General features: G+C 46.9%; 1 protein-coding gene across 1 annotated transcript; it reads left to right on the top strand.

Annotated features, from left to right (window-relative positions):
• The first annotated feature begins 71 nt into the window (after positions 1-71).
• Positions 72-9,102, top strand: H3-3A (H3.3 histone A). The gene is made up of 4 exons (XM_084792015.1): positions 72-221; positions 1,770-1,920; positions 3,027-3,180; positions 8,462-9,102. Exons 2-4 carry the CDS (start codon positions 1,793-1,795, stop codon positions 8,588-8,590), a joined length of 411 nt encoding a protein of 136 aa, XP_084648141.1. The 5' UTR covers positions 72-221; positions 1,770-1,792; the 3' UTR covers positions 8,591-9,102.
• The last annotated feature ends 18,584 nt before the right edge of the window (positions 9,103-27,686 follow it).

The following is a 27,686-nucleotide window of genomic DNA, read 5'->3' on the forward strand; positions in this document are numbered from 1 at the left end:
AGGGGCGGGGCGGGGCGCGCGGGGGCCCTGGGCGGGGCCGAGCCTTCCCTCCATTGTGTGTGATTGGCTGGCGCGCGGCGCGGGGCGGGGCGGCGTGTGTGGGGGATAGCCTCGGTGTCAGCCATCTTTCAATTGTGTTCGCAGCCGTCGCCGTGCCGCCGCCGCTCTCTAACGCCAGCGCCGCCTCTCGCTTGCCGAGCTCCAGTCGAGGGAGAAGGGGGGTAAGTTTCTCCGTCAGCCCGCTCTCCCGGAGCCGGGCCCCGCTCGCCGTCGGCCTCGAGGCGGGCCACAGAGGGCACCCACAGTCCCCCCGGGCTCGACCCGCAAACTTTTTGGCGCAGAAATGGAGATGGGGAGCGAGTTTCCCTCTCCCTCGGGCGGCGGCGGCGGCGGCTCCCCCGTCTCCGCCTCAGCCCAGCAGTGGCACCGCCGCGGCGACGAGCCTGCTCGCCCTCCCGCGCCGGGGGCTCCTCTTTCTTCGGTGAAATCCCGCCCGCCGCCCCTTCCCGGGACCCCAGACCTTCACTATGTCCCGCGCGGGCCCCTCAACTGCCGCCTCCGGGTCCCAGGCCCCAGTTTTTCGGGCGCGAAAGGGGCAAAATCGCCGCCGCTTCCCAACCCGGGTTAAGTCGCTTTTTGCTGCCTTCCCACAGTTGTGGCTGAGCTTCACCATCTTGTCTCTCTTCTCTGGTCACCGACCATATTCTCCCCCCCCCCCCCCCGTTTCTCTCTTCCCCATTTTAAAATGGAAGGAAAAAAAGATTTAAGATGTTTTTGCCTTTTTTGGAGAAAAAGAAACTTGATGCATATGAAATGCAACAAACAAAAAAAAAAGAACTTTTGCTTTTTTGGAGAGCGGCACGTGGCAGGGAATGGGGTATTTTCGAACGATTTGCTGTTTGTCTCTTTGGAAGGGAATCGGATACGTTCTCCAATTGTTTCCATTTTGTGCTAGTCTGGAGGAGCCGAGTCGCTCGTTGCCAGCGCCGAGGCCGGGATGAGCATGTCGGGTACCCCGTACCCAGGGACCCACGAGAGGCAGAACCAAAAGTTTATGTGGTGCTGGGGTGGGCTGGGCGGCCGGTGTCGAGCGCTAATTAAGCCTGGGTGCGGGGCGGTCGGCTTCCATAGCGAAGCCCGGGAGGACGGGCTTTGTGGAATGCTCACAGGCGGTAGCTGTTGTTCTTGTCTTTCGAGACGCCTTTTTGTCAACATAACTATAAAGAAACAAACCTCAAGAATGCTTTTAGATATTTACAGCAATCCAACTGCCAAGCGCGAGGCGCGCGCGGGGGGGGGTGGCGGTAGGGGCGCCAACCGGGCGGCGGGGGGGGGGGCGAAGAAACCTTTTTTCTTTTCTTTTTTCCTTTTTTTTTTCTTTTTGGCTGTAATTTGATTCGACCTTTCTGTGTTTTGTGGCTTCATTTGACTTGTGATCGAATGTTTGCAGACGTTTCTAATTCCTCCTTTAATTAAAGAAATTGGGATCAAAAGCTATGCGGCGCGGAGGGGGGGGTGTCTCGCTGGTTTGAGCCGTTTGTCGTTTGAAAATTGGCATTATGACTATTTGTGATGACAGTTTTTAGTTTTAAGTCATTAGACGTAATCTATGCCCTTCCAAATTAATTATATAACAGCTTTTCCCCCTCTACTGATTAATTTCGAGGTGGGGGGGCAGACAGGAAAATATGTATGCTATGATTTAATTTGATGTGCTTTTTTTGTTTTGTTTTGTTTTTTGTTTTTTGCTTTTTTAAAAACATTGGTAGGTAAGTAAAGAGGTGCCCTTACCATGGCTCGTACAAAGCAGACTGCCCGCAAATCCACCGGTGGCAAAGCACCCAGGAAACAACTGGCTACAAAAGCCGCTCGCAAGAGTGCGCCCTCTACTGGAGGGGTGAAGAAACCTCATCGTTACAGGTATTTTTAAAAGGAGAATGGGACAGTGTCTAAATAGTATTTCCTTGTAATTTTAACAGGAAGATGGGTAACAGTCAAATTTTTATTTTACTTTTTTGTTTGTTTTTGAGACAGGTTTTCTGTAACAACCTTGCCTAACTAGCCTAGACTCACTTTGTCATCCAGGCTGATCTCGAACTCAGAGACCCCCCTGCCTGACTCCAGAGTGCTGGGATTAAAGGCCCGCGCGCGTACACACACACACACACACACACACACACCAGTCCAACTTTTTGCTTTTGTGAAAAAAGCTGTTTCTCCCTTTTGAATATTTACTACTGCTTGCATATATATGCATATGTTCCTTTGTGAATATATGTAACTTGGTATCTTAGGCTTGATTGCTAATATTTAACTTTGAAGCAGTAATTTGATCTAAAAGCCTATAAAGAGACACAGTATTCAACTGATAATAGGGCATGTTAACATTGTAACTAACCATTTATTAAATTTTTCATATGTGAGTATATGCATGTACATATACACACTCTTTTAGGTTGCCCCTCACTTGTAGTGAAGTTTGTGGTAAGCAGACCAGTAAAGTTTGCCTTGATCCTATTTACTTGGTGGACTTTTTCCCTCCTTTTATTACCTCATTTAATTTTAATATAAGGAGTGTTGTTAAGGACATCTGCCATTAGAGGGCACACATTGCCCAAATTTACATAGATTTTACAGTGAAAAGCTAATAGAGTAAAAGAAATGTCAGAATTAGAGGTAAAATGTTGTAGGCAATGACTTAAGATTTTTCCTTATGGAAAAAACTACACAAACAAGTTTCCAAATTTAATTATGACATGCTAGAATTTGGGAGATGAAATCCAACTGTTTTAAGTGGCTCAGAATTGAACAACGTAAGTCTTCTAGGACTTTAATACACAGATGGGGCAGAGGGAAGTGATACTAAACTCAGAAAAGTCTCAACAATATCAATTCCCAGCCTAACAGCTAGTAAGTTCCCATGTCTTCTGTGGGTTTTGTTACTTTATTTTTATTGAAAAATTACTGCGTTTCTTTAAAGCTGACCACAGATTTAATAACAGTGTCCTTAATGTTAACTTTTCAAGGCCTGGTACTGTGGCACTCCGTGAAATCAGACGCTATCAAAAGTCCACTGAACTTCTCATTCGCAAGCTCCCCTTCCAGCGTCTGGTGCGAGAAATTGCTCAGGACTTCAAAACAGATCTGCGCTTCCAGAGTGCAGCTATTGGTGCTTTGCAGGTAACTGATGGGTGGGGAGGAGCCTTGCTTTTGTTCCTGTCTGTACCAAGAGCAATAACCCAGCTTTCTTATTTTCTCCTAAGTATTATTAGAAGCCTCTATGGTAGTTGGCTTACTTCTGATGAACTTTAAAAGTTAAAAATGGTTCAAGGTAGCTGGGCAGTGGTGGTGCACACCTTTAATCCCAGCCCTCAGGAGAGAAGGGGGAGGCACACTAATCTCTCCAGTTCAAGGACAGCCAGGGATGCACTCAGAAACCATGAAAACAATGCCTAAAACCCTCTTGGATTATGGGTGTTCAGGACTCAGAGCTAGAGGTGTATTTATAGACAGTGATGAAGAACAGTGATAAAGAAGGGATGTCCTGGTCCCAAAGAAGCAATTTAGGGTGTAGTTTAATATCCAGGTAGAACAGGCAGTATTCAAGAAAGGACTGCCAGGAAGGAGAAAAGGTGCTCGAAGATAAGTGGATCTGGAAAGGAACAAGGAATCTTAGTTCTAGTGCTTGGACAGTGTTTTGGAAGTTGCGTATGAAATACTCATAACTTAGGACAAGAGTAAAATGACTTGACAAATACGTAGGTATAATTAGCCTTGTATCTCACACAGCAAGACCACCAGGACCATGAGAAAGCATGGATTGCTGGGCACTGCTGCACTTCACCATTGGGGGTGTTGAAGGTTGCTGTTGCTGTGCTTAGCTTTTGCTTTATATGTGAGAGAGATTTGATAGGTGGATTGTACTCTGATGCATAATTGGTTGAGCTGTTTCTATGGTTAGGCTAAACTTCATTTGATTGGTGAATTCCAAGAATAGGCATCCATTAAATTCACCAGTGGGTTGAAATTACAAAACCCAAAACCTTCATATAATCCTTAGGGTTTTTATTTTGTTTTAATACCTGCTTATCAATTCCTGTGCATAAATCACAATTACTAAGATTCCCAAGATGAGCTACTTTCATTTATAATTACTGCTTATAGACCCTGCTTCACGTATCACACTGTACTTGGAAGTCTAACATTTTCTTAATACATGTTAATAATAAAGTTTTGTGGATTGAAATTACTAGACATTTTGGTTGAAGAACTTTAAAAAAAATCATTCCTGTGTCCAGGTGTGGTAGTTGATACATCCCTATAGTCCCAGCACTTGAAAACAAAACAAACATTCTTCTGTAAATAAATGACCATTGTTACTATTTAGTTACCAGTATGATTTTGAGTAAAATACACATTTTTCCCCCATGTGTCCCTTGATTTATTTATTTGTGAGTGAGTGAGTTTATTTATTTAGGTTTGTTCTCAAATAGCCAGCCTAAGGATGACCTTGAACTCCTGGTTCTCCTGTGTCCTGGGATTACAGGCATGTTCCACCATGCCTGATTTATATGGTGCTTGAATAAAGCAGAGCCACATACATACTAAACAAGCTCTGTATTTGTTTTTGTTTTTTGGTTTTTCGAGACAGGGTTTCTCTGTGTAGCCTTGGCAGTCCTGGACTCACTTTGTAGACCAGGCTGGCCTCGAACTCACAGCGATCCACCTGCCTCTGCCTCCCGAGTGCTGGGATTAAAGACGTGCGCCACCACGCCCGGCTGTATTTGGTTTTTTGAGACAGGGTTTCTCTGTAGTCCTGGCTGTTCTGGAATTTACTTGGCCTTGAAGTCAGATTTACTGGCCTCTGCCTCCACTGCCTAGCTAGGCAATCTCTTAACCAGCTCCACCCACAGCTCTAAAAAGAACAATCTTGGCTGGGAGTGGCGCACGTGCCTTTAATCCAGCACACAAGGAGGTAGAGTCAAGTGGATCTCTTAAGTACAGGCCCTCCAGGAAATGCTCCTCCCTGTAGCTTTTTTCTTGTATTTGTTTATGAGAATACAAGTTAGTTAAGAGGGCTGTAAAGTTGTAACACCCTAAGTGTTAGAGATGCTGCCTCGTAGTCCTGCCTTTGCCTGCATATGCATGTTTAGTCCCTAATACCACAGACCAAAAGTGGTGATTTGCTGGTGGACGTAAGATAGAAAAGCAGATGAGGTAGGATTCCAAACAACACTTTAACCTGTCATGATGACTCATAACCTTTATAATTCAGCACGTGTGAGCCCGAGGCGGGGGTGTTGCAAGTTCAAAGCCAGCCTGGGCTACACAATGAGACCTAGTCTCTGAAAACAAGTTACTCTTATTTTTGCTTTAGAATTATACAGTTGAAGCAGGACATGATGGGGCATGCTATAGCCTCTGTAATGCCAACACTCATGAATAGTAGCAGGAGGGTTGTTACTTAACACCAGCCTGGAGTGCGTAGCTAGTTCAAGATTAGCGTGGAATGCATACTGTGATCCTGTCTTTTAAAAATAAGGCAGACTGGCAGAGGTGGCCCATGCCTTTAATCCCAGCATTTGGGAGGCAGAAGCAGGCTCATATCTTGAGTTTTAGGACAGCCAGGCTACACAGAGAAATGTAGTCTCAAAACACAAAACAAAATATTATAGGGACTAGAAAGTGGCCTCAGTGGTTAACAGCGCTGCTCTTCTTGCTTTAATTTCTGTATACATCAAGCTGCTCAGCAACCCCAGTTCCAAGGGATCTTAACTCTCTTGACGAGGCACTAGGGGCACACTCCCACACGTACATAATAAATTATTATTTTTTTGTTTTGTTTTTCAAGATAGGGTTTCTCTATTGTACAGAGCCCTGGCTGTCCTGGAACTCACTCTATAAACCAGGCTGGCCTCCGCTGCTGCTTTATAAGTGCTGGGATAACAATTGCATTTTTATCGGCCACCAATACATTACAAGAGCCTCAAAAGATCTCTAAAACTGGATGATCTCAAATCCTATATATTACTGTGTGGGTTTTTTTTTCCTTACACTTTAATGTAAACAGTAATTTATAACTTAGGTGCAGTAACTGACTGCCACAGTAAAGGAGGTGGGACAGCTACAACAATCACTTTGGTCTTGACTCTAGAGCCTCCTGCTTCCTTGTTACACATTCTTTTAAACACTGAACTTTCCCCAGCCCACCTGCCTCCCTCCTGTGGGGCGGAAAGTGGGAGGGCTCACAAATGAATAGGTCTTATTTATTAGATTCAGGGGGAAATGGCCATATTTGAACACAGCTACAAGGATCAAGCTCTTGTGTAGGTCCAAGCTGGCCTCAGACTCAGAGTCCATTCCCTGCCTCTGTTGAGTGCTGGGATTACCGGCATACTCCACCATGCTGGGCTCTCTTTGCAGTTTGAATGTTAAAGGGTCTTAGGAGCATTGGTAATAGAGTTGAGAATATGTATGTGTTGCTATCCAGCCCTTGGGTTCCATTATCTTTCAGAGAACACAGCTCTTAGAAGCAGATGGTCTCAAATACATGGCACCTACCCATTTCCTAGAAGTTCCTGCTGCATTTCATAGAAGCATTCTAGGTTTGCACCATTCTAATGCTGAGGAAAACAAAATGATTTCTTACTGAGGAACTTCAGGAGGTGTCTACATTGTAACTGAGAACAGGCCAGAATGTATAGTACTTAACACTTGGTTTACAATTGCATGGCATGGTGTACATGTGCACATGAAAGTAAGAGGTTAACTTGGAAGACTTGATTCTCTGCCATATGGGTTTCCAAGAATCAAATTCAGTTTGTCAGGTTTGACAACAAGCAACTACCCACCAGGCCATCTCACTTTCTAGACTTGACCCACCTGCAGACTATCCCAACACTGACCCCTGAGGAGTGACTAGGAGGCATAGAAACCACCTGTAGGGAGTTGGGCTTTTGCAGTGCTAGGAATCATTTGTTCCCAGAACAGATTTTGTTACTGTTTTTGAGGCAGGGTCTTGCTATCATGTGTGTAGGCTTAGCATTGAACCTCAAGATCTCCTTCCAGAGTGGGTAGTCCTAGAGGCTTCTAGGTCCCACTGGAGGCTGGGCCGCCCTGTATTCACATTCATACTTTTGCCTTTGTAATTTTTATTTTTATTATTTTTATAAAGATTTATTTATCTTAGGTATATGAGTACACTCTCTTCATACATACCAAAAGAGGGCACCAGATCTCATTATAGATGGTTGTGAGCCACCATGTGGTTGCTAGGAATTGAACTCTGGAAGAGCAGATGTTGCTCTTAACTGCTGAGTCATCTTTCCAGTCCCTCAGTGTTTTTTAAAAGCAGAATCTGAGTTTTATTGTGAAATATTAGTGAAAGGGAATGCCAATAGGCTCCATTGTACTCCCAACTCCTACTCTAGGAACCCCAGAAACATCTTTAAAAATGAAGCCATTTATTTGTGTTTCTGCACACATGTGCAGTGGCACATGTGTGAGGTCAGAGGGCAACCTGCAAGAGTTGGTTGTCTGCATCATGTGTGTATCAGGGAACAGATAGCAAACACCATTATCAGCAAAACAAACAATAGGTGCTTTAAACCTAGGCAGCTGTAAGATGTGCATGATATTTAAGCTGGGTTCCCTCTTTTCCTCTTCACATGATTCGACAAGTGTCAAGTTGATATAGCTAGCAAGTTTTGGGTGGTAGGATAAGAAAATACCCTGTAGACCCTGTAGATGAAATGGAGAAAAACAGGATCAGAATTCTGGAGGGCAACAAATTGTATCACATTAAGGATTTAGAAGAAAATACTTTGGAGCTGGTTATGGGGGTCAAAATAAATAAACCCATCTGTGATATATTCTGGGACTCTTAAGTACTCTTGCAGAACTGAAAAAAGGGAGGACAGGGCACAAGGTCCTGCGTTTAATCCTCGGGAACTAAGAGTCACAGATGACAGATGTGTTGTCCATAGTGCAGCTATTGTGGTCAGAGTGGATTCTGTCTGTAAGGGTGAGAGAATGTTAGGGTTAGTTGGTTCTTTGAGGCATTTGTTTACTAAAGAATACATTAACAGGGCCGGGCGTGGTGGCGCACGCCTTTAATCCCAGCACTCGGGAGGCAGAGGCAGGCGGATCACTGTGAGTTCGAGGCCAGCCTGGTCTACAAAGTGAGTCCAGGACAGCCAAGGCTACACAGAGAGACTCTGTCTCGAAAAACAAAAACAAAAACAAAAAAAAAAACAAAACAAAAAAAAAGAATACATTAACACCAGGAAAGTTGTATAATTTTGTAAAAAGTTAGGAAGTTAGGCATTTTGGCAGATTTTTAAAACTGTGAACATTTGATAAATACAAGTTTTGATAAAAGCTTTTTAAGTGTTTTAATATTATGTAATTGTATTTTAACTGTGGAAACAATACCATTAATAGTTTTTCTTTGTTGTTGCAGGAGGCAAGTGAGGCCTATCTGGTTGGCCTTTTTGAAGACACCAACCTGTGTGCTATCCATGCCAAACGTGTAACAATTATGCCAAAAGATATCCAGCTAGCACGCCGCATACGCGGAGAACGTGCTTAAGAGTCCACTATGAGGGGAAACATTTCATTCTCAAAAAAAAATTTTTTTTCCTCTTCCTGTTATCAGTAGTTCTGAATGTTAGATATTTTTTCCATGGGGTCAAAAGGTACCTAAGTATATGATTGCGAGTGGAAAAATAGGGGACAGAAATCAGGTATTGGCAGTTTTCCATTTTCATTTGTGTGTGAATTTTTAATATAAATGCAAGATGTAAAGCATTAATGCAAGCAAAATGTTTCAGTGAACACATTTCAACAGTTCAACTTTATAACAATTATAAATAAACCTGTTAAAATTTTCTGGACAATGCCAGCATTTGGATTTTTTTAAAATAAGTAAATTTCTTATTGACGGCAACTAAATGGTGTTTGTAGCATTTTTATCATACAGTAGATTCATCCATTCACTATACTTTTCTAACTGAGTTGTCCTACATGCAAGTACATGTTTTTAATGTTGTCTGTCTTCTGTGCTGTTCCTGTAAGTTTGCTATTAAAATACATTAAACTATACCTGCTCTTGGTCTTTCTTATTAACCTTACATATACAAGTTTAATAACCAGTGACTTGATTTATATCACCTTAGGTCTGAGAAAAGTCTTGTGTGACATAGAAGGAAAGTTGGTGTGGAAAGGCCTGGTGGCTTTATCTTCTATCTTTTTTGGTTTCTCTGTCACTCTGGCTATCCTGGACTTGCTTTGTAAACAAGGCTGGCCTGGAACCCACAAAGATCTCCCCGCCCCCCACCTCTGCCTCTGCCTCCGCCTCCCAAGTACTGGGATTAAAGATGTGTGCCACCACCACCCAGATTTTATTTTTAATCTTGATAGCCAGTTCTATCAATTGGAATATTTGAATCTTTAAAGAATCAGAGTACCATCAATAGGCATATACTATACTATTGAACATTTACTGGTAACAAAAATGTAAATCTAGAAGAATTGGTGTTTTAGGGCTTGAAGTGTTACATAGTAACAAGTTATTCACTACCCCTATTTTAGTTAGCGTTGGAATGTTTGATGTGAAATGCATGGTGATAGGTCTTTTTGGTCTTGTTTTTTAAGCAGAAACTAGATAATAGATGCTTAATCAAAATTTGCTGTGGCAGGTGTGGTAGTTAGCACACTTTTAATTCCAGCACCTGGGTGCAGAGGCAGGTTAGATCTCTGGCTAACCTGGTTTATATAGAGCCGGTTCCAGGGCATGTAGCTCATTTAAGGAGCTTGCTTATCATAGAATTCTTGGTTTCAGTCCCCAGCAGTGCACGCACTGAGTGTGTGGCTCATCCTGGCAATCCCAACACTTAGGCACTCAGGATATGAGCATAGGAGGATCAGAAATTACTAAGTACAAGCATTTCTGGTTCGTGTTTGAGGCCGGGTCTCCTGTAGCCCTGGTTGTATTTCAGAGCATGACCTTGAGCGGATCCTTCTGTTTCCTAAGTGTGCCAGGATTATAGCCCTCATCCCCATTTAAAAATCTCTTCATTGTGAGGCGATTTCACTATGTAGCCAGGTTAGCCTTGAGTTCATAACTTTTCCTTATCCCCCGCTCCCCAACGCGGGACCAGTCGTTTGTGTTTCCTTACCTAGTTTGCCCGCAACGATTTTTGTATCAGCCCCAAACCCTGAGCTAGCACAACGCCATATCACTGCCTGGGACCAGTTGATTATAGTGGAATATACTATGAGTTCTTAGTTTTTTTCACTTATATTTTAGGGGACCAACGGTACTAACTAGTGTGCTTTGGGTTTTTTTAAATATATATATAAAATGGCTTTTGGCTGGTTAGCATTTTGTTCATTGTCCATGAACAATAAATACTATATAGGTTGAACTTTACCATAAGTACTATGTAAGTGGACTTGGTGCTCAATGTACATTAATGTCTGAACTTGTCTCGGTATAATGTGCATTAGTATTTGACTTGTTTCATATATTCCTATAAAATTGATAAATTTGTTCCATTTACAAAGCAGTGGAGTTTGGAGAGAGTAAATGCACATACAGGCCAAGGCGTGGTGGCACACACTTATCTCAGCATTTGGAGGATGGAGAAAGGAGTCTCAGGAGTTCAAAGCCAACCCGGCAAGTTTGAGGACTAGGCTGGGTTTGTTTATAAACAGGGAATCGCTGTGTAGCCTTGGCTGTCCTGGAACTCAGATCTGCCTGCCTCTGCCTCTCCATTGAGTGCACTACTAGACCCTGCTCGAGAACTGACTCATACATTGTCCTTCCGACTTCTATGTGCATGCTGTGCTGTTGTCTATCATCCTCTTCCCCCAACTAATAAAATTTCAAAAATAATAAAAGTATCACTCTAACTTGGAGCTTTTTTTTTTTTTTTAAGACGTCTGTGTGGGCTGGAACTCAGGTGTGCTGATCACACAGCAAGAATAAGGAGTTTAAAGATAGGACTGACTGCTGGGCGTGGTGGCGCTCGCCTTTAATCCCAGCACTGGGGACACAGAGGCAGTGAGTTCAAGGCCAGCCTGGTCTACAAAGCAAGGCTAGCAGAGAGACCCTGTCTCAGAGAAATAAAAAGAAATGACTGCTTACAGTTCCTAAGATTACAGAAAAGATTATAAATGAAAGAAAAGTCCTAGAAATTTGTCAGAGTAAAACATTGAAGGGGCTGAAGAGATGGCTCAGCTGTTAAGAGCACTGGCTATTCTGAGAACCTTGTTTCAACTCCCAGCATCCAAAACTGCCTCTGGCCTCTGCAGGCACCACACACAAACATGTGGTACACAGACATGTGCAAGCAAAACTCCAAAAGCCAATTGGTGCACACCTGTAATCCCAGCACTCAGGAGACAGTGGCAGTGAGTTCGAGACTAGCCTGGTCTACAAAGCAAGTCCAGGACAGCCAAGGCTAACACAGAGAGACTGCCTCGGAAAAAAATATATTTTAAGATGGATGTGGTGGTACACACCTTTAATCCCAGCACTTAGGGAGGCAGAGGCAGGTCGATCTCTGACTTCCAGGCCAGCCTTGTCTACAAAATCATTCCAGGACAGACAAGGCTACACAGAGAAACCCTGTCTCAAAAAAAATTTTTTTAACTGTCTTAAAGTTAGAATACTACAAAAAAAACTTAGGAATTTGGAAGCCTGAACCTTATGCAGATAGAACCAGGCATGGTGGCACACGCCTTTAATCCCAGCATTCTGGGAGGTAGAGGCAGGCAGATCGCTGCTGTGAGTTCAAGGCCAGCCTAGTCTACAAAGCAAGTCCAAGACAGCCAAGGCTACACAGAGGGAAAAAAAAGTATGCAAGTGGAAGAATCTCATTGCAGTTACTACTAGAAAAATTCAAATTCACAAGTGCCTTGCAGGCCTGGTAAATACATGGTCCAGTGTGAAGCATGGGGTTCTTGGTGACCAGATGGAGTGGGGGTGCTCACATGATGAAGAAGTTTGCTGCCAGGTGTGGTGGCGCACGCCTTTAATCCCAGCACTCGGGAGGCAGAGGCAGGCAGATTGCGGCTCTGAGTTTGAAGCCAGCCTGGTCTACAAAGCGAGTCCAGGACAGCCAAGGCTACACAGAGAAACCCTGTCTCTGGGGTTGAGGGGGGGGGGAAGGAAAATAAAATAAATGTGCCCAAGGCCGTACAGCTAATGGAGTCTGGGCTTCCTTATCAAGGAGCCTAAAATCTAGCACTGTATCTGATAGAACAAGTTCCTAATGAGGCAGGTGGATTGCTGTGAGTTCGAGGCCAGCCTGGCCTACAAAGTGAGTCCAGGACCAGGACAGCCAGGGCTGTCCTACACAGAGAAACCCTGTCTTAAAAAACCAAAAGGGAGGGGGGCTGAAGAGATGACTCAGAGGTTAACAGCACCAACTGCTCTTCCAAAGGTAATGAGTTCAATTCCCAGCAACCACATGGTGGCTCACAACCATCTATAATGAGATCTGGTGTCCTCTTCTGGCTTGCAGGCAGGATATTGTATACATAATAAAGAAAGTTTAAAAAAAAAGGGGGGGGGGACGCAAAACAACCCCCTGGAAAAAAAACAAAGCTAGACATTCCTTGCAGAGTGTCTTAGTTTGCGTCTTATTGCTGTGAAGAGACACCATGACCAGGGCAGCTCTTACAAAGGAAAAGATTTAATTGGGGCTGGCTTTCAGTTTCAGAGGTTTAGTCCACTGTCATCATGGTGGGAAACATGGCGGCCTGCAGATTGGCATGGTGCTGGAGGAGCTGAGTGCTCTACATCTTTTCTTTTTTTTGTTTATTTATTCTCCCCCTAAGACATGGTTTCTCTGTGTAGCCTTGGCTGGCCTGGACTCACTTTGTAGACCAGGCTGGCCTCAAACTCACAGCGTGAGAGTTCTACATCTTGATTAGCAGGCAGAAAGGAGAGACTGTGTACCACACTGGGAGTAGCTTAAGCATGCATGACCTCAAAGCCTGCCTCCACTGTGACGCACTTCCTTCAACAAGGCCACACCTCCTAAATAGTGCCACTCCCTATGACCAAGCAATCAAACACAGGAGTCTGGGGGCGGGGCATTTGCTCAAACCACCACCACCACACAGAGCTACACAGAAGAGTGACATAGCTGGCCCCAAACTTCCAGTCTTCCCAATGGGAGACCGTACATGTGTTATGCTGTTGAGCATTGGCCTCAGCAGGATAGCAAATGTGTAGAATTAGAATATACACGGATGCCCTAGTAGGAATTTTGGCAGATATATAGGTAACTACTATTAACCTTGCAAAGTTCTAGTCAATAAGGAAATGTCTGCATTAAAACTTTACAGTTAAAGTCTGGAGAGGTGGTCAGAGGTTAAGAGCACTGACTGCTCCTCCAGAGGTCCTGAGTTCAATTCCCAGCAACCACACAGTAGCTCACAACCATCTTTAATGTGATCTGATGCCCTCTTCTGGCCTGCAGGTGTACATGCAGGCAGAGCACTGTATACATAATAAATGAATAAATCCTTAAAAGAAAAGGAAAAACAAAACAAAACAAAAAAACCTTTACAGTTAAAAAGTCCAGGATCATTGGGTAGTGACACATGCCTTTAATCACAGCACGCAGAGGCAGGCGGGTCAGCAGGTGGATCAATGTGAGTTCGAGGCCAACCTGGTCTACAAAGTGAGTGTAGGACAGCCTCTTGCCTCTTTCTCCCGAGTGCTGGGATTAAAGGCATGTGCCACCACCACCCAGCAAAAAATGTAACTTTTACATTTAAAAAAAAGTCACAGTTTTTCTGAACTCAAGAGTTTCCTGTCTGTCTCCCAAGTGTTGGGATCACAGCCCTGTACCACCACCATACTCAGCAGTCTACCGCGTAACAGATTGCTGGTGGGGTATATAATTTGAGATGGCTTATGAATGAACATTTTAAAGATTTATAAATGACACCTTTATTATAAAACATGAACATCAAACATGTGATTTTTAGTTGACACTACATTTTGAGTCGAATTGGGGAGAGTGGCTTGAAATAGGTTTGAGACACTGTAGGCTGTCCAAGGCATTATTGGCCTGAAGGCAAGCATGCTGGCTCCAGGATGGCCAGCAGATGGCTGCTCATCAGCTCTTTCCCCAAAAACCTCAAACTAATCCCGAGGGTGCACTGACCCCAGCCTTGACCCCGGTCCCCCATGGTTCCTGTGCGTCAGGCCATCTCCCTGGAGCCAGCTTTTCCTCCCGCCCACCTCGGTGGGTGACTGTCCTGAGCTTCCTGTGGGTTCCCTGTGCTGCGGCCTGGGGACCCGTGACAGCAGAGCTTATCCCCACTGTGTAGTCTCTTGTACCTAGAGAACAAGGGATGAACCTTTAAACTGCCCAGCGAGAAGGCCCTGCGATGTGGGTGAAGTGGAGCGCACTATGTGGAGGCCAAGCCTATTTATCCACAACCCCCCACACCCACCCCCTACCCACTCACCCACCAGCACCTTTCCCCCACCTCAGCCCCCCAACCCCAAAACCCCCTACCCCGTGCCACTTCAGGTTTGGCTCCTTGGGCCTGGGGCAAGGAACTGAGGCAGGTGACATAGGTGACATAGGGGGCCCTTGGGAGACCCAGGGTAGGGATGGAGTCCAGTATTTTGATGCCTGGAAAAGCTGGCTCGGCTAATACTTTGGCCCCATGAGGTTTTACACCTCACGGTCACCGACAGGTTGTGCTAACGTCACCAATTCTGAGGTCACTGTGAGTTGTTCTATTAGAAGAGAGAACCCTAAGCTCCCCCCCCCCCCCCCCCGAGGGAAGTTAGGTCTCAGGGACACCAAATGCAGGTACTTAAATAACTCTCCACAACCTGTTGTTGATGTCTCACAGCCATGAGGTGTGGCTACCCAGCGTAGGGACTGCTCAGCTTCTATTGGATGGGGAGGGGACTCCAGAAGGCTGACAGGAGGGCATCCTACACACAAGTGCCACACTGGCAGCATTGCTCTGACCCTCTGCCCTACCCTAGGTCCTTGCATTAACGGCTAGATCCCCAGTGTTGTCCGTCCCTTGAATCCCAGACCCACGAATGTTGGCCAAATTACAACCTCCATTTCAGTGCACTCGTTCTGGTTGGCAAAACAGAGCCCCATTCTCTCAAAGCGCTGTCTCCCAGTAAGCACCTGGCTGCTTATGCCTCCTCTCCATTGGGTCAGCTGCTCCTGGACCATATGGTATGGGATAAACCAGGTCAGGCCATTTCTACTCTTTTTTTTTTTTCAAGACAGAGTTTCTCTGTGTAGCCTTGGCTGTCCTGGACTTGCTTTGTAGACCAGGAGGGCCTCGAACTCACAGCGATCCACCTGCCTCTACCTCCCAAGTGCTGAGATTAAAAGAGTGCACCACCATGCCCGGCTTGCCATTTCTACTCTTAATTTCAAAGTAAGACAACTTCCTCACTCAGAGGCGACAAGGTACTACCATGTGGATGATAGTACTAGCCAAAGCACTGAGGGCAGAGATGGCATCCCCAGAACCCTCAAAGGACACATCTTTGTCCCTAACGTGATAGGAAGAACCCTATGGTCAGCTTGCACTAGGTGGCTGGCTGAGTTCCTGGTGGGGCAGCAATTTGGCCTGAACATTGGTCTCTCTGCTGTTGGCCAATTAAGCGGTAGATGACTGCGGACCTTGAGGAGAGTAAATTCCTATGTTGTGTAAGTACAGCTGCCATCTTTGCTGTCATATGGACCCACTGAGCAAGCACTGGGTGGCTGGAAAGAGACAGACTCACCTCCACCTCACCTAATTGACAGGGCTCCTTTGCAGGAGGCTTGAGGGAAAGGGACCAAGTAGGAGATTTTGTCACTGGGGGTGTGCCTTTAAAAGGGGTCTTCCTCTCTTGTTCCTAGCAGTGAGGCAAAGACAGCTTCTACAAGTGCACCCACCAGTGTGCTATCCAAAACTGAGCCCAGATAAATCTTTCTTCTTTTTTGTGGGGGAGGGGGGTGTTACAATAGGATTTCTCTGGATAGCCCTAGGTGTCTCGGAACTTGCTTTGTAGACCAGGCTGGCCTCGAACTCACAGAGATCCGCTTGCCTGTGCCTCCCAAGTGCTGGGATTAAAAGCGTGTGCCACCATGCCCAGCTCCTAACTTTTCTTCTTTTTAATCTGTCTCAGGCATTATTTGGTGCTGAATAACAAAGGAAACACATGTGACACAAACACCTTCCTCACATTCTGTGCCTGGAGAGATCCAACCACATGCTGTCCCGAGGCCTCATGGTCACATGACAGCAGTCATGTTTCCTTCTTTATCCCTGGGTCATTGTAGATTCCCTAGGCCAAGTACGCACATAAATGTGCCTCTTCTTGATGTTCTGCCCACAGCAAGACAGTCTTTTACCCAAGTCCTGCAGGCTCACCTGGAGCGGGGCTACAGGGCTTCAGCTGCCCACTGTCTGCTGGTGCCAGCATATCCTGCAGAGCCATCTGTAAATCAGGCCTGAATTCATTCCTTCGCAGCCAACTGATCACAAGGAACAGTCTTTGAGTCACCAGGGAAGGCGTCTGAGCCACCTGCTCACACAGCTTACCTGTGCCTGCTTTAGCTGCTGGTGCCTGATCTGACCTCTCATGTGCCATCTCCACAGGGTGACAGACTGCTGCTGTGCAGGCCCAGTGCATTGGCTCAGTGAGGGAGAGGGCATGTGTTACATGCTGGCTGCTCAGTGATGACCCATGGCCAGGAACTGATGGCCATCTGCAAACACACCACACACTTGTCCCCTGACCCTGGAGGTGTGGGTGGCATTTCTCTTGGTAGGGAGTACCTAAGCTGTATCCAATGTCTTCACTGGCTGAAGTGACTGCAGACATCGTTGAATCTGCTGGATCACAGGGCCAAGTGGAACTGAAAGTGCTGCTACACTCCCATAATTCCCAGCATGAAAGAGGGTGGAGCAAGAGGATTGCCCTGAGTTCAAAGCCAGCCTGAGCTACTTAGCAAGTACAAGCATGAGGACCCACATATCAAAGCCAGGCATAAGCCCATGCTGGGGAGGCAGGGACAGGAGGGTCCCCGGGCATTGCTGGCCAGCCAGCCAGGCCAATTTGGAGCTCCAGGTTCATTGAGAGAATCTGCCTCAGAAATGAAAGTGGAGAAGCAATTAGAAAAGTCAGTAGTGAGCCTACACACAGATACACAGACATGCACATATGCAGGCATCCACCCCCCACATACACATGTGCAAACAAACAATATAGTACACACACACACACACACACACACACAACTTAGGCTCTACTGCCTGTATTGCAGCAGAGAATTCTCTTGCTCTGTTTTGTTTTGTTTTGTTTTGTTGTCCCAAATTATTTGCTTGATATGTTTCTTTAACACATTCTTTTAATGTTACTAATGTTTTCTTTCTTTTTAAAAAAGATTTATTTATTTATTATGTAGACAATGTTCTGCATGTGTGACTACCCACCAAAAGAGGGCACCAGATCTCATTAAAATGATTGTGAGCCACGAAGTGGTTGCTGGGAATTGAACTCAAGACCTCTGGAAGAGCAGCCAGTGCTCTTCACCTCTGAACCATCTCTCCAGCCAGCTGCTTCTTCTCCTCCTTTTTATTTTTTTAAATCTAAACATATCCTAAACAATGGTGTCTGTGGTAAGCTATGGTGTCTATTCTTCTACTTAGGTAAAATAAGTGCTTAAGATTTAAAATAAGAGCCGGCCATGGTGTGCACGCCTTTAATCCCAGCACTCAGGAGGCAGAGGCAGGTGCATCTCTGTGAGTTCGAGGCCAGCCTGGTCTACAAAGAGAGTTCCAGAATAGCCAAGGTTACACAGAAAACCCTGTCTCAAAAAAACCAAAAAAGAAAGAAAAAAAAAAAGGATTTAAAATAAAAAGCCAGGCATCTTGGTGTATCCCGGCAGTTCCAGCACGTGGGAGGTAAGGCACAGGGATCACATTGCACATCAGCCAGAGCTGCATAGGAAGACTGCATGCAGTTCAGTCCAACAGCCAACACCAAACGGCAGCACCGATCTGTAGAAGTGGAACAATCGATCCAGCAGAAACAGCAAGGCTGCACAAGGCAAAGGGAGAGGCCGGCAGACACACCGTGAGAAGTTCTCGGGAACCTTTCTCTTTGCAAATCAGAGACCAGCGATGCAAACGTGGCTTCCCGCTGTCCAAGGGGTTCTAATTCTCTTTCCAAACATCACGTGCGTGCGCTCTCACGCATCTGCTCTCAGCAAAACATTACGTGCTCTCTCACGTGTCTGCTGCCAGCAAAACATCGCCTGCCCTCTCACAAGACAGCTTCCAGAAAAACATCACGTGCCCTCTCACAGGACAGATCCCAGCAAAACACCACGTGACACGTGACACACCTGAGTCTTCAAAGAAACCAAAAAAACTCTCATTTCAGCCAAGCACTGCTTAGATGCTACCCTGCTATGTTACATACCGGTTCTAACTGGACTCTTCTGGGAATCAGGAAGAGGGGAAAGCGGCCTTAAAATGGAGCTTTTGGGACAGGTGTTGGTGGTGCTCACCCTTAATCCCAGCCGAGGCAGGAGGAGGATCTCTGAGTTTCAGGTTACCTTGATCTGTAGATTGAGTTCCTGGCTCAAAACCAACCAACCAACCAACAAGAACAAAACAAAACGAAAAGATGGAGCTTTGGGGAAAGACCTTGAAAATCTGCTGATGACCTTAAAGTAAAGGTAAGATTTGGATGAGTGAAAAAACAAAAAACAAACAAACAAAAAAATTGAAACCATAAGAAATTGAAGGCAAGGTGTGGTGGCACAGGCCAATAATCCCAGCACTCGGGAGGCAGAGGCAAGTGGATCACTGTTGTGAGTTCAAGGCCAGCCTGGTCTACAAAGTGAGTCCAGGACTGCCAAGGCTACACAGAGAAACCCTGTCTTGAAAAACAAAAACAAGCCGGGCGTGGTGGCGCATGCCTTTAATCCCAGCACTTGGGAGGCAGAGGCAGTCGGATCGCTGTGAGTTCAAGGCCAGCCTGGTCTACAAAGCGAGTCCAGGACAGCCAAGGCTACACAAAGAAACCCTGTCTCAAAAGACCAAAAAAGAAAAAAGAAAAAAAAAAGGAAGAAAGAAAAACAAAAACAAGTAATCGATATGGTGGCTGGTGATGGTGGCGCACGCTTTAATCCCAGCACTCGGGAGGCAGAGGCAGGCAGATCACTGAGTTCAAGGCCAGCCTGGTCTACAAAGTGAGTTCAGGATAGCCAAGGCTACACAGAGAAATTCTGTCTTGGAAAACCAAAATAAATAAATAAATAAAACGAAAAGACAGATGGAGGTAGGAAGGTGTCAACTGGACACATTCTAGAGCCCTCTGAGGAAAGGTGTCTCACTGAGGAATTATGCAGACTGGTTTGTCCTGTAGGTATGTCTCTGGAGAACTGTCTTGATTATATTAATTGAGGTGGGAAGATTTGCCCATTGTGGGCGGCACCACTCCCTGAGCAGGGAGTTTCTGACTATCCGGGTGAAGCAAGCAAGTTGAACACCAGTGTGCGTGCCTGAATTCACTGTTCCTGCTCTTGGCTGTTGATGTGATGTGACTGGCTGCTTCCACTTCCTGCTGCCTTGACTCTGCTACAAGGACAGACTGCAGCCTGGACCAGTGAGCCAAATAAACCCTTTCTCCTTACAGTCGCTTTTGTTGGGGTGTGTTATCACAGCCACGGGAAAAGAAATGAAGACATGGGACAATAGAAGAAATAACACAATCTCAAGCCACTGTTAAGGAAAAGCTGGTACTTTGGGGCTTAAATTCCACAGGACAAATGCACAGGTTTACTTTCCTAAAAGCCTTTTCATGTTTCTATTAAAGATCTGTCTGCAAACAAATTCTTACTTGATGAGAAGTTTAAAACATAATTACATCTAGTATATTACATGCATATTTCATTGCTTTATTAAATCCTTCAAACAATATAGTTTTCTAAGGTCTGATTAACAATTTTAGAATACCTCCTCAAAAGAGACGGGAAAAACATTGACTTCATAGGGACAACGGCTGACATCCTATGATAATGGCTGAGGTAGGGGTGTGTGTGTGTTTGTGTGTATGTGTGTGTTACAGCCCTCGTGACCTATCTCACTCCTGTCCACTTCCGGAGACATTTTCTGGCTATCAGGAAGGGCCCACGAGTGGCGGTTAGATCATTGTGATGCATACTTCTCTAAGCCTCAAGGATTGGACAGAGACAGGCATGTGACCTCAGGAGGGCCAGTGTGGACTCTTCCCTAAGCTTGATGCCAAGGCAGTAGTAGAACTTGTCTCTGAGTTCTTTTTCTCCTGGGATTGTTTCTGGGGCTTCCCCCAGAGAAGAAGAAAGCCTATTGGTAAATTGAGCAGAGATGAAAGATGGGCAGAGATCTATCAGGCTTGAATTCCCACTTTCAGAGTCCGTTCCCTGCTGGTCTTCCTCTAATTTGTGACCTATGCCCAGCATCCTGTCCAACCACTGAGCCAGTTAGGTTTCTTTCTTTGAAGTTCGGAATGACTAAAGTGAACTGTAAAGGAGGCTGTTACCATACCCATCAGAGCTAAGATGGCCCTGCTTTGAGACACACCATTATGCTGGGCATGCCTTAAATCCCAGCTCTCGGCAGGCAGGCAAGTCATCTTTAGCATCAGCCTGGTCTACACAGTGGATTCCAGGCCACTCAGGGCTACACAGTGAGACCCTGCCTCAAACAAAACAAAAAATGCAGCCATGTCTAGTGGCATAGACTTGTAACCTCAGCTGTTCTGAGCTGAGGCAGGAGGAACACATGGGCTATAGCGTATGATCGACTTAATGAGACCCTGTTTCAAAATATGGCTGTATAGCTTAGTGCAATACAGCAATTGCCCAGGGTACTGACTGACAGTCCTGGTTCAAAACCCAGAACCCCAAAAAGAAAAAGTAACAGGATAAGTATGGCAAGCTACTGATTATAACCAGATCTCTCTCTCTCTCTCTCTCTCTTGTGTGTGTGTATGTGTGTGCTCGCTCATGCATGCATGTATTCATGTGTGTGAATGTGGGCATGTGTACACCACAGTGCATATATGACAGTCTGAGGAGAGTCCCGGATGTTGGTCTTTATCTTCCACCTTGCCTGGGATGGGGTCTCTGCTGTTCTCCACTGTGTGCCCCAAGCCAGTCATGAGCACCTGAGGTATCATCGTCCCGGCCTCCCATCATCCTGTGGGAGTGCTGGCATTACCACAGCTCACTTTGTACATGTGGTTTTTATGTGTGCTCTGGGGATTCAAACTAGGTTCTCGCACTTGTGCAGGAGGCGCTTTTGCCCACTGAGCCATCTCCCTAGCCCACGGCCCAATTTCAGAAACATGAAAATGTGGAGAGAAACCATGCTGTCTGCCTTTGCTGAAATGGCAGCTATGAGCCCTGTGACCTGTGATCCTCAGAGTCCTCAAAATTGACAACAGCTTCCTCACAGGATTGCTGTGAAAGAATCAGAAAGAACTGACATGGGGGGTGGGGGAGGTGGGGAGAGATGGCTCAGTCACGCTGCACAAGCAGGCATGGAGTCTGAGTTCAGCTTCCCCAGTGCCCACATAAAGAGTGGGTGCCGTGGCGTCTACCTGCAACCCCAGTGCCGGGCCCTATGGCTTCCTGGCCAACCAGTCTAGCCAACTGGTGAGCTCCAGGTCCGGTGAGAGAAATCATGTGGCCAGGTGTAGTGACGTATGCCTTTCATCCTGGCACTTGGGAGCAGAGGCAGGCAGGTGATTTCTTTCTTTTTTTTTTTTTTTTTTAAGTTTTTCGAGACAGGGTTTCTCTGTGTAGCCTTGGCTGTCCTGGACTCACTTTGTAGACCAGGCTGGCCTCGAACTCACAGCGATCCGCCTGCCTCTGCCTCCCGAGTGCTGGGATTAAAGGCGTGCGCCACCACGCCCGGCTCAGGCAGGTGATTTCTGTGAGTGAGGCTAGCCTGGTCTATGCAGCAAATAGCAGGCTAGTCAGGGCTACATAGTGAGACCCTGCCTCACGAAAGCAACGACAACAAAAACAAAAAGACGGAGAAACAGCTGAAGAAGACATCACTATTGTCTTCACACACATGCATTTGTACTCATTTGTGCACCTACACTCACACACTCATACACCACACAGGAACACACACACACTTTTTGGAAACAAGTGAATATAGTTCAAGACCCAGCTGCCCAGGGAGTGGTGCCTCCCAATTAACAATCAGTGCCAGGCAGTGGTGGTACATGACTTTTATCCCAGCTTCCTCCCCCTCCCTGGGAGGCAGAGGCAGGCAGATCTCTGTGAGTTGGAGGTCAGCCTGGCCTACAGGGCAAGTTCCAGGACAGCCAAGGCTACACAGAGAAACCCTTCTCAAGATGGGGAGTGGGGGGGGGCAAGGAAAACCCCTCCCAGACACATGCCCTCACTTACACATGTGTGTGGGCATGTGTGTGCACATGTGTGTGTGCACGCCCCCTCCCAAAGCCTAGGTTAGTTATTCAACACAATAGGTGCTTAAGAAATGGTGACTTGGGACTAGAGAGATGGCTCAATGGTTAAGAGCACTGCCTGCTCTTCTGAAGGACCGGGGTTCAATTCCCAGCACCCACATGGCACTTCACAACTGTAATTCCAGTTCCAAGGGATCTGACACCAATGCACATAAAATAAAGTTAAATAAATTAAAAAAAAATAAATGGTGACTCATAGTCTCTGATCCCAGCACTCTGTAAGTTGAAAGCGCCAGCCTGGTCTACAGAGTGAGTTCCATGTCAGCGGGGGCCATAGAGACTGTCTCAAATAAAGAAAGAAAGAAAGAAAGAAAGAAAGAAAAAGAAAAAGAAAAATAGTGACCCTTCTTAAATCTGCTTTTGACTCAGATTCCTAAATGTTATGAACCAGCTTTCCTATTTTATTTTTGAATGCTAGGGTTGAAACCCAAGGCCCCATACATGCCAGGCTAACGTTCTACCTCTGCACTAATTCCCCTACTCAGCCCCAAAGGGCGCTGCGGGTCAGCATGCATCTGGAGACAGTTTTAGTGTGCTCTGTTGTGTAGAATTCTGTAGGGGAGAGGATGACGCCTCTGCAGCAACATGACCAGGCATTTCCTGGCCAGCAAGCTCCAGCAAACCTATTGTCTCTGCATACGCACACGCACACATGCACACGCACACACACATAAGCATACATGCACACACATGCATACATGTGCACACATGCATACATTCACACACCTGTACACACACACACACACACACACACACACACACACACACAGTACTAGGGTTGCAGACACCTGGCTGAACTCAAGAGTTTGCAATTGTACAGCAAACATTCTAATGCACTAATGACCTCGTGAGCCACCAGAGGTCAGAGCCTGACAGAGTAGGGCCAGGTCTCAACAAGCCATGATGTTCAGAACTGCCAGGAGACAGCCAGCCACAGTCCTGGAGGGACACTGTTAAGAAGACTACTTGGCAAGGCTACACAGAGACCCTGTCTCGAAAAACCAAAAGAAAAAAAGAAGAAGAAGAAGAAGAAGAAGAAGAAGAAGAAGACGACGACGACTACTTGGCAAGGAGCTCAGCAGGCCGGGAAGGCTCTTAGAGTCAACTCTTGGGAGGCCGGGCTTTGCCAGACTACACAGGGAGCCCCCACCTCCTCACACCCCACGCCCACCCCATCCGCACCTGCTAGAAAGACAGCTGGAACGAAATGTGGACTTTGGGGTCAGGGAGCCCTGGGTTGCAATGCCAGCTCCCGTGGCATCAATGTGGAACCTGCGGAGCCACAGCTCATTCAGTGACAGAACTAGGTCACCAAGTCACCCTGCCTCTCTTGAGACCCCATGAGTTAATGGAATGCCACGGGTGACCGGGCTGGAAATGATGGTTTCCCAGCTAAGGCAGGCTCCTGTTTTCTGAGGAGCTGCAACCAAACATGGCTGCTCTGTTGTAACACAGAAATTAGGCTATCAGGAAACCATCAAGCCCTAGTGATACCCTGCCCCAGTGGCTTACTGTGACACTGTCCAGTGGACACATTCAGGGCCAGCTCTATAGACAGGGCCTACTGGGTGGTTTGAGAGTGAAGCTACTTAGCCATTCAGTGCTCAGCGCTGTGGTGGCTTCTATGGCCAAAGGCAATGTGTAGAGGCCACTAGACTGATAACCAAAGATATCTCCACTCCCACAACCTGGGGGAGAAAAGGAATGTGACGCAGGGAAAGGGTCAGCCCCTAAGGCTGTCCACGGCTGAGAGGCACTGGCAAGGACCCCAGGTCCGGTGGAGAATGCCAGGCCCGGGCTGAGTGTGTACCGCCCCTCCTGAGAAGGCCTCAGGTCTCAGTCTCTTTGCCACAGTTACTTGGCCTGTAGAATGGCACCATCATGCCTGCCTCTCCAGGTGATGAATATGTGACGTCAACGTCACCTGGTGCAGCCTGGCCCTGCCCTTAGCTAGAGAGGGAGGCAGGGACTGAAGGGAGACGTGGTAGGGAGAGAGAGAAAAACAGGACCCCATCAGGGTCATTACTACATCCTTAGCCCAGAGCTGGTGTGTTTTCCCCTCCGCCTACAACAAATTCTCTGTGGCAAAGTCTCCCCACCCCAAGGAAACCTCAGTTCAAAAACTATGTCTTTCCAGGGCTGGAGTGATGGCTCGGTGGTTAAGAGCACTGCCTGCTCTTGCAAAGGTCCTGAGTTCAATTCCCAGCAACCATCTGGTGGCTCACAACCATCTATAATGTAATCTGGTGCCCTCCTCTGGCCTGCAGGTGTACATGGAGGCGGAACACTGTATATGTAATTAAAAAAAAAAATCTTTCAAACAAAAACAAACATCCCTGGGCAGGGGTGCAGTACACCTTTAAGCCCAGCACTCAGGAAGCAGAGGCAGGCAAATCAAGCCTGGTCAACAGAGTGAGTTCGATGTCAGCCCCCCAGGACGAAGGCTCAGGTGAAGTTTGAAAGGTATTTCAGCTAGAGGGACTCACACAGGCCTCAGGGAACAAAGGCAGAAGAGCTTAGATGAAGGGGGGATCAACCTAAAAAGAGGCTGTTCTCACCTTAGCGTGTGATGTGTGATTTTGTGCATGTTTGTGCTTGTGTGTATTTGTGTTTGTGAGGTGTGTGTGTGTGTGTGTATGTGTGTGTGTGTTAAAAGTTGGTATTTGTGGACTGGAGAGATGGCTCAGTGGTTAAGGGCACTGACTTCTTCCAGAGGACCCTGGTTCAATTCCCAGCACTCACATGGCAGCTCACAACTGTCTATAACTCCAAGATCTGAGACCCTCACACAGACATACATGCAGGTAAAACACCAATGCAGATTAAAAAAAAAAATAAGTCGAAGCTGGGCATGGTGGCACACGCCTTTAATCCCAGCACTCAGGAGGCAGAGGCAGGCAGATCTCTGTGAGTTCGAGGACAGCCTGGGGTACAAAGTGAGCCCAAGACAGCCAAGGCTACACAGGGAAACCCTGACTCGAAAACAGACAAACAAAAAGTTGGTATTTGTGTATGGTTTTGCTTGTGTGAGTTCGCATGTGGTTTTTATATTTGTGTATCTATTTGTGTGGTTTTGTTTGTGTTTGTTTTGAGACAATGACTAAGAAGCGGAGGCTGGCCTCAGATATATGGCAATCCACCCAAGTGCTGCAATTAAAGGGGTTGACAACTGCACTGAGCCTTATTATGGGCTAGTAAGAGAAGAGGTCATGTGACCAGAAGCACCTGGCAGGAGATCAGCACAGTGGGGAAACTGCTCCAGCCTTGAGGCCCAGTCTACTCTCAAGACGCACTCCTCCCTGAGACAGGGCCAGTGCTGGCAGGAGCCACTGCTGTTCCTCCTTCCATCTGCTCCTTCTGTAGGCTGTGCCATCTCATCTGGAGTCATGGCAGCACATGCACCCAGGCAGCGCAGCTCACTGGGCAGCAGGCTCAGAGGTGTTGAACCTTGTGCCTTGCAAAGTCTCAGCCAGTTCCACCTTCAGTCACAATATCTGCCCTGCTCTACTTAGCTCGTGAGTGGTGGGGGTTGCTGCTGAGAGGGGAGGCCCCTGCGCCTGGTCTGCAAGTCCCTTCCTGGTCTGCAGGTTCAATGGCTGGAAGTCAGCCCCGGATCACAGTGACTACATTCAGTCATGTTCATCACTTAAGCATGTTATGTGGGCCACTGAGGGGGGATGGAGTGTGGAGGGCAAGGCTCTGCCCAACCTCCCAGTGTCTCAGGGAGCCAGACTCCTACAAGGGACAACTTGTAGACAGTTACCAGTCACTCTGGCATGGGAAGACACTTTTGATCCAGAAGTGACACAGGTCGCTTCCAGTTGTAGCTGACAGGCTAGTGCTAGCCCATTAGCGAGAGGCTAGGGCTTTGGTAGATGGAAGTGCCTGTGTGTACACTTGTTCAGCCTGGTACGTGCCGGATTAGAGACAGGTCAGGTCTGGATATGGACGTTGGATGATGAAGGGCATAGGGGACAATGTAACATGTCCCTAGTTATCTTTGTCCTCTGTCTGTCCCTTGTCCCCAGAGGACAGCACATGGGGATGCCACTCCGTTGCTTTAGTGTCTCCCTCACTCCTAGGAAATGAGTCTCTACCCAGGCGCCGCCCAGCACAGCTCCATCTTGGTCCTTCTCCAGTCTCTCCTCAGCCTCTGCTGCTCAGGAAGCTCTGCTGTACTTCCCTGACTCCTCTTGGAATCTTCCACCCTCTCTGCTCACCAAACTCCCTAGAAGCCATCAAAGGGAACAGAACAGAAACAAGGGGCAGACTGAAAGGTACAGTGGGGATAGAGCAGACATCAATGTGTGGTGCCACTCGGAAGGCCAGGAGTACCGGAACAGTGTGTGTTGCTGGCCGTACGCTGTGCTTGTAAAGAACGGTCAGGGGCAACAGAGACTCTCCCATGCAGAGTGGAAGCTCCCAGCTTGAGCTTTGCTCAGCCTGACTCCCAGGTCCTCTGGGGACCTAGTGCATCAAGTGATGACAGGTGAGAAGCAACGGTAACTTCAGGACCTGGGGACACAGCAGGTGCCAGTGCCTCTCCACCTTACTTCAGGGCATCTCTGGAGCCTAGAATGGAGAAGCACCACTATCTGCTTGGTGGCAGGGCTTGAACGGTGTTAGACTCTAACAGGAAAGCAAAGACACAAGAGCCCTATCCTTGGGGATCATGTGTAGTGAGAGAGGCATCTCCTGAAAGCCTGGTCTCCTTCCACACCCAGCTACTCCTGTTCCTTATATGCTTTGTATCTCATTTTACATGAAATCTTGGGACACACACACACACACACACACACACACACACACACACACACACACCAGAACTCTTGTGAATACTTAAGCACTTGAGATATTCAAGAACCAGGGCTGAACCAGAACCTCCTGCTGATGGCCCTGTGCCTGACCCTGGGATACACATTGCTGACCCATCCAGATACACCCAGCTTTCACCTTCAGTCTTTTGTAGCCTTGGCTGTCTTGGACTTACTTTGTAGACCAGGCTGGCCTTGAACTCACAGAGGTCTGCCTGTCTCTGGTTCTCTGAGTGCTGGGATTACAGGTGTGCACCACTGCACCAGCATCACCTTCAATCTTAAGAAGCATAATTAGGGCTGGAGAGATGGCTCAGAGG

The sequence above is a fragment of the Acomys minous genome (genome assembly GCF_964271855.1).
Source record: "Acomys minous genome assembly, chromosome: 1".
Classification (NCBI taxonomy): Eukaryota; Metazoa; Chordata; class Mammalia; order Rodentia; family Muridae; genus Acomys; species Acomys minous.